The sequence below is a fragment of the Leguminivora glycinivorella genome, chromosome 2 (assembly GCF_023078275.1).
Source record: "Leguminivora glycinivorella isolate SPB_JAAS2020 chromosome 2, LegGlyc_1.1, whole genome shotgun sequence".
NCBI lineage: Eukaryota > Metazoa > Arthropoda > Insecta > Lepidoptera > Tortricidae > Leguminivora > Leguminivora glycinivorella.
The window spans coordinates 12,808,260-12,820,621 of NC_062972.1; the positions used below are offsets into that span (position 1 = coordinate 12,808,260).

The following is a 12,362-nucleotide window of genomic DNA, read 5'->3' on the forward strand; positions in this document are numbered from 1 at the left end:
TTGACACAGGTGGCGACGGACTTGGTCATTTAAATTACGACACAGGCAATACGGCAACCTGTGGGATTCAAACAACATTTCTAAGAGCTCACAGCAATACAATACCGAAATGTCAGGGTCAAAGTGACAAAATATATGGTGTATAAGTAATTAAAAAAAAATACCAATGAGACCCCTCTTGCTATTACGTTACAAAACCATACCTACGAAAGGCGTTTTACACAGGACCAGTGTGCGTAGCCGAATGCACAACTAACGAAACGCTCATGATAATATCTCTTTCTATCTATCTCTATCACTCTTGCGTATTTGCGCGACAAAGCCAGACAAAATTTCTGCGGCGTTTCGCATCGCAGAAATGCCATTCGGCTACGAGGCCAGGGGACGACAGGATCTTGAGGAGCAGCAAAGCAGGTTTCTTGGCGATTCATGAGGCTTTAAGCTAAAATGTACGTAGGTTCATGCAACGGTACGTAGGTAAAGTAAATATTGACATATTTTGACGAAGCCTGCGCTGTACATGAATTTATATCGGTATTGTTTTTTTTTTTTTTATCTGTGAAAATAAATCAATAAGAACATTTTCGTTGGACGTGTAGGGACTTGGGTTACGTGCACGCCTCTCAAAAGTTCGGGTACCCTTACCCAATGGTTTCGATTATGAGAAAGATTATACAAAAACTAGACGGTAGGTATCTAGTCTAGTAGAACTAAGGTATTTAGACCGCAAAAAAAAACACAACGCCTAACAACAAGGACAAGGAAAATCACAAATGAAACCATTTAAATACAAATCTAATATCTTACTCTTTGGATTAGAGTTAGATATTGTGTGATCAAGGTTTTAAGGTTTGGAAAATTAGATAAAGTTCAAGCCGTTCAAGTATTACGTAAGCAGATTTGTTACTATTATTATAGTAGTCATTTGTTCACCACATCAACTGGTAAAGATCAATTTTGTTATTCGAAAACGGATAGCAAAATTGCATTTTATCCACAAGAGTGCAAAGTAATTTCATACAAATTTTAAGTTTATGCCTTGAGCTGGCTGATAAAATTTACCTACAAATAACTATTTTGAATCTTACATATTTAATAGATTGCTAGATTTGATTTAGTTTGATGTTTTATAGTCTGTATTTTGTTCGTGTTGTTGGTGTGGTGAAAAATTTTGTGTTTCAATCGGTGGCAAAGTTTGTTTAACCTACGTGCCTTGAAACCCTCGCAACGCTCAAGATTCCACTTTTTGAACCACTCGTTACGCTCGCGGTTTAACACTGGAATCTTTCGCTTGCTCGGGTATCAATATTGGCACGTGCGGTTAAACAACAACTTTACCCCCTTGTAAAACAAATAACTATTATCCTATTTTGTAGAGTTTAGGTAAACCTTTTGATAAAAACATTATATTGGCACATTGTTACATAGGCAAAACGGTTCTCCTTATTATTGAGCAGAATTTGTACCTACTTACTTAAGAAGGATAAGGTCGAGACGCAAAAAATGACCACCCAGATACCACGAATTTCCATTCATGATGCGTCCCCGCAATATTATGTCCAATGTGAACCGTTTTTTTGTTATCACTGGGTTTATACACTTGATAAGAAATGTACTACGAAAAATGATGATTTGACTTTATATTTAATACTATATCATAATAGCTTTTACGTCTTTTTCGTAGAAACAATAAACGATATGAAAAATCTAGATTACAAATTATACTACCTACTGTATTCTGTTCTGCGGGCCTAGCAAACTAGTAGTGTGATATAGCTTATCGCGTCGGTACATCCCTATAGCTTTTACAGAAAGTGTGAAAAGGACGCACTGATGCGATAGGCCGTATCACGCGACCATGCTTGCCCGCCTCCTTTACAAGATCGGGAATTATGAGGATAAAACAAATCATTACAACATTAAAAATAATGTTTAATAACCTCTAAAAAATAATCTGCCAACATGTAGCATACCGATGACTTAGTTGACTAACAACTTAACCCTTACACATCATACAGTCCCAGCCCGCTCTAGCATGAGTCATCTCTTACTGGACTCAGCTCATAAACTTTTCAAGTAACGAAGTTTTTATTCTCAACAGGCGCCTGCGCCTTGAGCTACGCTACAGCATTACTGTCCTCTGTGACATTGTCAGTCTGTCGAACCATTTCTATCTGAGTTTCAATCGGTTTATTCTCTGGAAACGAATTTGTTTTAACATCATCTTCTTTCGTAAATGCAGATGGAGGATTTATATTGTGAAGCGTTAATTGCATGGATTTAGAATCTTCACGCAGAGGAGGCATAACTCGATACAGCTTGTGCCAAAATGTTGGGTCTTCCCAAGCAAGGTACGTGTTATTATAAAGGTAAAGTTGCAGATCCGAAGGCAGAACTTCAGGTTTATTCAAACCGCAACGAACTATCAGCACCCGTGCTGTTCGGCGTTCCATGGCATGCGCATGGGCAGCGTGGAACTCTTCCAGTGCCCACTTTGACTTTGCATAGTTATCTGACACTAGCAAAAGTGTTCGACGAGCACAAACCACTGAGCGAGCAATCTGTTCCATTACAGCGTCTCCGGGCTGCCAATCACGGCAGTGTTCTATTGTAGTATACCCAAGTTTCTCCAATCCACTCTTTAGTTCATTAAGCTTTTCAAGATCGTCATAAGCATATGACAGGAATACATCATGAGTCTTGTCCGGGTCGTTAACTTTATCATTGGCACTAAGAATCCAGCGGAGGCAAAGGTTACGTTGAAACAAAAGTTGCTTGACTCGTGGCAACAGACGTTGCAGTATTAAACCTGCTACCACCAATGTCAATAATGGCACTGCTACGCCGAACAGTATCGGCAGCAGAAGACTGGCACACAGTTCGTGTTTTGTTTTTAAAGAAACAAAACTGAGATCTACACATTGTATCACATCCCAATCGAGTACCTATGGACAAAAATTACATGTCAATGACATACTATTTTTACGCTGGTAGATTATAACATCAGAAGTGTGAGTATTGTGACTTGTGACAGACATAATCTCAAATTAGAAATGACTAAATTATTGATTATCTACACACCACTCCTTTCAGGAGACTAAAGGCAGGTGCATCACCACAACTGCAGGCTAACCGATTGCCGGCAAGCAACACAGTTCGGTTCTTCCCTGTAGCTTGTTCGCTACCAAGCAATTTAGCCGCTGCCAAGGTAACGTGTGCAATACTGTTGTTACGCACATCTAACACCTGCAAACAAAAATAATTTAGTCATGACTCATGATTCATTATATATTATAGACAGAAATATTGGCTTAAAAATACAGGTAAAATGAAACCCCACATAAAATTTACGCCTCTATACGAATCTCAGTATGCAGTCACTAAGAAAAGGCTCTCGTTATGCATCCTGAAAGATCGTCCACACCCCGACTCAAAAGTATCTACCTATAAATCACAAGACATGCTGTGACAAATCCTAGTCAAAATTAGTTCCCTTTGTTTGTTTAACTACGCAGTTGGACCATTTTATCAGACGATTGCGCGTGATAAAACTTCCCATAAACTTATTACAAATTTACACGTCATGGTATCGTAGTATATTTATGGCAGGTTTATTTTGGTCAGTCTGCATTTCTGCACAGCACGTCGATACAAAGTCCTCATATTCCTTTCGAATGTGGAACTAACCCGTAGTGTATCAGAGATGTCCGCTCCATCAATATTCAATGCTAGTAATGTTGTTGGGTGCATGCAGCTCCACTAATTCAAAAATTGGCACGGCGTCCAGCGTGCCGGCACGGTAATTAAGAGTACTATCGTACAGTGTGGGCACTCCCGTGCCGCCCACCCCCTCTCGGTTACCTCACAGTTACCGCCTGTCAAAAGCGCGACCAGTCGACCTGTCATATCTCACTCATACAAGCATGGTACGCGTTCACCTGCACGAGCTTAGAGTATGTGCTAGGAATGCGCCTCTTTCATATATTTAATCGCCAGTGTCCGAGGTGTGGTGCCGGGTTGCCACGTGTAGCGCTAGAGGGAACTATCTTATACAAATACATATTCGAACGTGGAACTAACCCGCAGTGTATCAGAGATGTCCGCTCCATCAATGTCAGTGATGTTGTTGTTGGGTGCATGCAGCTCAACAAGTTCGAGGCGAGGTACGGCGTGCAACGTCCCGGTGCCACGTGAAGCGCAATCGGGTACTCCCGTGCAGCCGGTGGCCAGAGAGGTGTTTGCGGCAATGCACCAGCGCAGTGGACTACAGTTGCATTGTCGCGGGGGCGTTTGTCACATGAACACTCTGTAATATCAGTTAGAAGAGTTAGAAGTTTTCAATTCAATTTTATAGGCCTGTTTTTAATACAGTTGTTCTAATTCAATGAATGATCGATCATATCAAAGAAATGATATTCACCAGTTTAAAAATACCGCTATGTACTAGTATTTTAGTTAAGTACATAAAGTATGTAGAAATAAATATTACAAACACATTTTACATAAGTTGACTAGGTACATACTTCCTACTTAAAGCTTGTTACTCGGAGTCATTATGGGTTGGCTAAATATAATTTTCATTTGATTTCCAATAATTCCAATCCATACACGCAAATATTAGAAGAAAAATCTCTAACAGGCACAACTGTAACAGTTTCTATGACGCGTGATCAAAATGGCAACAGCAGCTGCAGTACCTGCAGTACTGGATCGAAACGAACCATCTTAGACTTCCACACACAGAACCTTACCTGGTAAACAGAACCCGTCATACGGGCAGAGTATATCATCAGGTCCGTGAGCGAGTAGCGTGTCGCGAACTGGCACGGGGACTGAGTCACACGGGACATCCTCCTCCAGCTCCAACATCGAGCACACTTGCAGTGCTTCACGCAGCCAGTACGCACCGCAGTCGCAGGTCAGCGCGTTCAGCTTTAGCTGCACTTTTACTCGCTGTAACAGGTAAAGGCGTGTTTTAGTTCAAATGTCTTGGAAGTCTTAAAAATAGTCACTGACTGTTATGTTACTTTTCGAAGGCCGGAAAAATATGTGACACTACACGCTCTTTCTGCACAACCACAGAATATTGGCTCTACGAATTATTGCTGGTATTATTTCGACATGGCATTAGAACCTCAATATTCAAATCATGCACAGTCTATAACTGAGGTTTTAAAGCAATTTCTAAGGTTAGAATATAAGAGGTAAATGGTATCAAAGCATTCATCATCAATATCATCATCCTCCTAACATTATCCCGGTATTCGCCACGGCTCATGGGCCTGGTCCGCTTTGATCAAAGTATTATTTCAACATTATTATAGGTACATTACCACAAGAACATCTGTATCTCCAGGTGTTGAAGACGCGTCTTCAGTGCATTGCTGGACGTCGCTGGGTAACACTTCGATAACACGCAGCGAGTTGTTGCTCAGGTTAAGCCAGACCGGCTCACCAGCGGTTTTGTGCAAGTTTCTCTTCATTTCTAGTTCATCGAACTGCAAATTAATAAAAAAAAATTTTTTTAACTTCTGATTAGCAGAAACGTCTGCAATCGATGCCACTAGGCTTAGAATAAATTTAAAAGTGGAAAATTAGTGGAAATTTAGCATGGTTAGCGCATCGTAACTGGTGAATTTCCAATACGACTTGGAACTCCGGTTGCCGTTTAAGAAGTTTAACACTCTTACGGTAGATGTGGCTACGGGTCCCATTGACCTTAGTAGTGGAAAATTTCGCTGGCTTGGTTGAAGTCTTGGTGGCTCAGTTGGCAGAGCGCTGGAGTATCGATCCAGATGCCGTGAGTTCAAGTCTCACCCAAGGCAGACATTTTCCACTTTTAAAATTGAAAAAAAAAATTGAGACATGTCTGTCAAAAATATTTAACGAGTTCAGCCTCAGATTAAGTCAAAATGCCCATAAAATGCCATTTCTACTAATTTCTTACACTTCTTATATGTCTTAGTCAGTTCCGTAAGTATAATTTGGCGGAGGGACGTGAGAAAACGAGGGCCATAGGTACTATACGCTGCAAAAGTACATGGAGAAATTATGAATGAATTCATTGGTAAATTCTGCAATGACTTTTGCAGCTGATAGTACATTCAGAGTAATTTTTCGAAAGCTCTTAAACCGGCTCGATGGCCTCATTTGCCATTGCGAGTATTGCGACGCACAGCGAGCCATATCTTTTGCTGACATGATAAGAAGCTACAGGTATAAAAGTTGAAAATTCGTTAATGTTAAGTCCGCCTTTTATACCATAAGGTTTTTTCGTATAGTTATGTATAATTAAATAAATAAATACGCAGTAAGGAAGACATGTCTCAAGAGATCGGTCTAACTGGATACAAATAATTAATTTATAATTGTTATGAGTTTTTTACATTAATAGTTACAACGATTTTCCTCATTCTTTGATCCATCGACTCGCTACACGAATCAAAACAAAGCGTGGGTTGTTAAAACACCTCATTATTGTACCCTACGCCGTTGCATTAAGGTTTATGAATGATCAGGTTACTAGTTATATGAACTATGATATACATAAGCTTTTGCCAAGTCGATTAGCAACCATGGCAAGAATATTGAGTAGCTATGTAACATATACAACATTATTCTAATGAAATTCTCTAATATATGCGGAATGTTTTGTCCCGCATCATACCAGACACTTTACAAATGAAAATGTATAGGTACTAACTTTTTGTTGCTGTATTATAGGTACATTGTTATCAATGTTTTTTAAGAGTTAGGACCTACAAGAAAGCTATGCACTTTGGTTTTTGAACGCAGAATATTGGCATTTATGGAGCTACTTAAAACAAGATCGTGATGACAATTTTTCAAACACCTCGAAGATAGAACAAGAGGGTAGCTTACGTCTAGCAACTAATAATTAAAAATCAAAACACTATTGGCTACTCAAAGAAGTTGAATATCAAAGAATACCTATAAACATTTCCGTATTACATAATGTAGAAACTAACCGTCAAATCACCGATTTCGTTATAACTGAGATCTATATGCATAAGTTCGCTGTTGTAGGTCCAGTCATAGCAGATGCGAGTTGCGCCTGTTTTTCTAAGTTCCAGATGACGCAGGGACTGCGGCAAGTTAGCATATACTGTAAAAAGAATGCAGACAATTTTATTCCATTCTATGAAATAAAGGCACTCTGGCACATGATATCCGATAGGTAAAAAAACTACTAAAGCCCTTATTGCAATGAATTTGTCTACGGTAATGTCTGATTTTCAAATAACATTGAGATGTTTGTGGTTTATACTTTTAGGGTTCCGTAGTCAACTAGGAACCCTTATAGTTTCGCCATGTCTGTCTGTCCGTCTGTCCGTCTGTCCGTCTGTCCGTCTGTCCGTCTGTCCGTCCGTCCGTCCGTCCGTCCGTCCGTCCGCGGATAATCTCAGTAACCGTAAGCACTAGAAAGCTGAAATTTGGTATCAATATGTATATCAATCACGCCAACAAAGTGCAAAAATAAAAAATGGAAAAAAATGTTTTATAAGGGTACCCCCCCCCCTACATGTAAAGTGGGGGCTGATATTTTTTTTCATTCCAACCCCAATGTGTGATATATTGTTGGATAGGTATTTAAAAAAAAATAAGGGTTTACTAAGATCGTTTTTTGATTATATTAATATTTTCGGAAATAATCGCTCCTAAAGGAAAAAAAAGTGCGTCCCCCCCCCTCTAACTTTTGAACCATATGTTTAAAAAATATGAAAAAATCACAAAAGTAGAACTTTATAAAAACTTTCTAGGAAAATTGTTTTGAACTTGATAGGTTCAGTAGTTTTTAAGAAAAATACGGAAAACTACGGAACCCTACACTGAGCGTGGCCCGACACGCTCTTGGCCGGTTTTTTTATTTTTCTTGGTACTTAATATTTTTATTTCTCAATCATGGTTCTTCTCTACCAAATCAAAAACCGGCCAAGTGCGAGTAGACTCGCCCACCGGGGGTTCCGTATCCGTACAAACTTTCAATAGTTAAAATAATCTCATGTTTCTCAATATAACTTTCAAGAATTCCTTATATTTAATGTTAACCGATTTCGACAGTTTTTTGTTGCCGAAACATGTCGAACGCTATATCGACTTAATACGTGAGTAACCCGCTTAAAATATTTTTAAATAGTTTTTACTTTGTTTGAAAGAGATCTTTTTTCCGTAAAATTTCGAGTAAATTTGAAATACCTACGATAGGTTCCATCCGCAAGGGTTATTAAATTGAAAGTTAAAATCTGAAAAGTTTTTTTTATTAAAAATAAAGACACGATTTTGTTTTTCCTGTAATATTTGGCATAAAAATAATGTTTCGTAATTTTTTTATAATATTTCGTTGGTAAGCTTCGAAGATAGGGGGGGGGGGGCGGTTTTTTTTACACTTTTCTTCATAAATTTTTTTTTTCGCTACAAAAAAACAGTTTTAATATGTACACTTTTTTCTAACGACATGCACCCACTTGACCTTGATGTAACTAGTAACTTGACATTTACTGTTTGCCCCCCTTTTATTTTGGCCATTTTCTATGATTAATATTAATAAATTAAAAAAAAAAACTTTCAATTTATAGAGGTTAACAATGTACATAAGTATTCAAAATTTCAAGTCGATATAATAAGTACCTAGTTCTCGAGATATTTAGAAATGTGACAGACAGACAGACGGAAAGAGCGGCGCCATAAGGGTTCCTTTACTTCCTTTTGTACTATATCCATTTATTATAAAAAAAATGCCAGTTTAAAGAGTTAAAACTTAACTCAGGCTTTTGGACTATCTGTACGATCGTTAGGTGAAGGATAGATGCTTGAGGTTGAGAACTTACGCCTTATAAAAGTATTACGAGCCTCGCCACACAGCGAGCCCAGGGGGTTGTTGTTGGCCATCAGCGTCTGAAGCCGTATCAGTGGTGCCACAGACTGCGCAAGATTCGCTCCGTTCAGTCTGTTATTTGATAAATCCAGCTCCCGTAGCCACTGCAGCGGAAAGAACACGCCACTGAAATATTTCGTTCCTTTGAAATAATATCCTTGTTTCTTGGGGTCATATTCTAAAAACATCGGATTGTTTATTTCAAAGGGATATTTGAGTTGCAGAAAATGTTAGTGATTACAATTTTATTAATAAGTAAAATTCAACATACATAGGTACCTAAAGTTATGGTGTAACGTCATATGGTTTTATCTACAACTATTATGATGGTTTGCGTGAACAGACTATTCATACAACATCATTTCGTATTGAATTTTTTACGGTTTTTAAGCATCAAAGAAATCATTTTTTGGTCTGCTGAATTGAAATATTAAATGAGGTTGTCAATTACGGTAAACGTCCCAGGGCTCGACATGCTAATTACCCAAATCCAATAGATGACAACCTGTTCTCATCACTATTGCTGATGATGTAAGATTAAAGATAGCATTTACCTGCTAGAATCGTGACGAGCACTCGCACGTCTACAAATTATATTCAATTTACTTACTTTGGCAAAGACGTGAGGTTATTGTAGGTGAGGATAACTTTTGTTATATTTGCGCCATCAAACATTGAGCTTGGCAGTTCTGTTAACTTGCATGATTGTAATCTCAGTTCTTTAAGAGTAGAACCTTTAAGCCAACTGCTCAGTCCACTTTCAAGCCTCGTATCCAGCGGCACGTTGCTTAGAACTACATTTGTCAGATTTTTCAGTGAGGCCAGTTGTGGTGGAGTGAGTGTCGCTTCCGGAGACACTGCTAAGCTTGCCGATGATTCTGCTAGGTATAAAGTACGTAGCGAAAGCAGTCGTTCAATCCAACCCGGTGCACTGTTGTTGTTGATGCGTAATACGTGCTCAGCGGCGGGAAGCCTCGCATTCACAATATTTAGGATCTGAAGTGATATTGGTAATCGGGTCAGTATTTTTGGTTCCAGAACCACGTCGGTAAGCTTCAACGTCCGCAATCCAGATACCTCATCTAGGAAGTCAAACGATGGCCGCGGCGGATTCGTCGAATCGAGTGCAGTAATCTCAAGGTTGGTTATTTGCAAACCTTTCAAGTGACGGATTTCCAATCTAGGTTCTGCGGGCAGTTTTAAAAAAAGCGACTTAGTCACTGTGACATTAAACGCCTTCAATGCATCGTAAAACGTGCTACGCGGAATCACACACTGATTGAATACTGCTTCTTTCACGGTCACAGGCCGTGTCATAGACGGCAATTCGGAGTCATCCGATAACAGCAAAGCTCCATCACGGTTGCTGTCACATCTCAGTCTAAAATGATGTCCATCGAGGAAATCTAAGATTACTGCATGACCTGAAAAAGATAGCAGTGTTCCAATAAGTCACTGTGTAAATTCAAGAGAAATACGTACCTGATATCCAAAGGTTAGAAAAATTCCCATCATTTTGGATATTTATGCCTTGCCCTGATCAATATAGGTAACATTTTAATCTCATAAATGAGTCCTAAATTGTGGTTACGTTTTTGAAATGACGGAAGTTTTTCCGAGCCTTGCTAATAGCATAGTTATTGAATTTTAATTAAAAGTAATTTATAATACGTTTGTAAGATTCATAAGAATATGAATATTCATTGCTTGATTTTTAAGCTGCCAAATCTTCTGTTTTGTTTACAGTATCTAATGTACTGCAAATCGTATTATTTAATGAGGTACTTATTTAGTATTTGCTCGGGGATTTCCATAAGTTGGATAATACCGACATTCTTGGATTTTACAGATGTCTATTGCCAGTTTACGTTTGTTTAGAAAAACCATATGAGTTGTTAGATAAAGAAAAGTTGTGACGATTTCAAAACATTAAAGATAAATTATTCAATCACTAAAGTTGTCTCTTTCTGACACACTAGTGACGATTGTAAATACATCAAACAGTAGGTATGTTATAATAATATACACGCTTCCTTTTCGTTAGCGTCACTGATGTGTCATTACATTACTGCTGCTCTACTTAGGTAAAGTACCTACCCAGTAGTATACCCTCATCAAACAAATTAGGCATTTGACTTACCGTTAACTGTATATGTGATATCTTCGCGTCCATGTCCAGTCTTATTACACTTAGTGAAGGGACGGCATTCGGCACCTTCGAAGGAGCTGATGCTTGCAGCTCCAACATTTACAACGAACCCCACTAACCCAAGCACCCAAAGCATCACGGTGCACAGTCAACAAGCAAAGTTGCTTTTCCAATCAATACGACTTAAGATCCAGTCATACTTGTTTTGATAAGCGATCCAGTAACCACAAAACGTGTTTAGCACATAGCACTAATGACCGTTCACTTTATGCGGGTATTTTTCCTTGTAGCAATATTGTTTTTTTGTCTCAACTATAGATGCGAAGTGAGCGGCGCGACGGCCTGCCTCGTTGCCGCGAAAAGTGAGACTGACGATGACGATGCAGCGAGATACTATGTATCACTGTATGGTTGTTCTTTGGTAGATATCCTGGACCAACTTCGCCGCGTGTGCACAGTTGTTTACATTACTGTTAATTAATACAATGTGTGATTCTGTATTAAATATGTGTGCAAATGGTGAGAACGTTAACAAGACAAGAGTAATCCTTTGTAATCCATTTTTATTTTTGTCTCATGCACTTAAATCTGGAGATGGTAAAACGTATTAGGTAAGGCATTAAAAAGTGATTAGAACTTTAAAAGTCTAATGGATTATCGTTATCGACTCTGTTCTTAAGAACAAAAGATTAACCATCTTATTCATAAACGTTCACAAAAATTTATCAAGCCGATAAAGTTCGTTTGTCCCTTTCTATCACACCAATGCGTCGGAAAGGGACAAACGAACTTTATCGGCTTGATAACTTTAGTGAACGTTTATGAATAAGGGGGTAAATCTTTATTTACATTAACATATCTCCATAATTATATAAGCAAGTAAGACTAAAATAGGCCTTGGGTACCAAGGATACTGGCGACATTTCCTCGCTGTATCGCAATGCTGATAGGTTGTGCTAGGAAGTCGCCAGCTCTTCGGTCACCAGTTAAATGTCACTAGTCATACATGTATATGTAATAGATACGTCGTAACGTAACATACGTCGACCATTTTTCTTCGGGTCAACGTGTGGCGTGCCTAGTCTAGTAATCTAGCAGAGACACTCGCTAATATTCAGTCTGCGAAGAAGTGCAACATACTCATTGAATAATTTGATCTCAACATGTTGACAAAATACTTACTCTTTTGACCTTTATTTAAAAGGCTGTATTTAAGGAGAGGTATCTTAAAATATTTAGCAAAATAATCAGAAGATTTTGTTTTTGGATAAAAATGTATTCACATTTTTTTATAAAACTATAAAAAATACAATGTAG

General features: G+C 38.5%; 1 protein-coding gene across 1 annotated transcript; it reads right to left on the bottom strand.

The window, feature by feature from the left end:
* Window positions 1-3,103: 3,103 nt before the first annotated feature.
* LOC125241533 lies at window positions 3,104-11,596 on the bottom strand. The gene is made up of 8 exons (XM_048150063.1): window positions 11,037-11,596; window positions 9,507-10,320; window positions 8,850-9,022; window positions 6,990-7,126; window positions 5,334-5,498; window positions 4,752-4,953; window positions 4,081-4,306; window positions 3,104-3,246 (listed from the first exon to the last, which is right to left on the bottom strand). Exons 1-8 carry the CDS (start codon window positions 11,179-11,181, stop codon window positions 3,240-3,242), a joined length of 1,869 nt encoding a protein of 622 aa, XP_048006020.1. The 5' UTR covers window positions 11,182-11,596; the 3' UTR covers window positions 3,104-3,239.
* Between the last annotated feature and the right edge of the window lie 766 nt (window positions 11,597-12,362).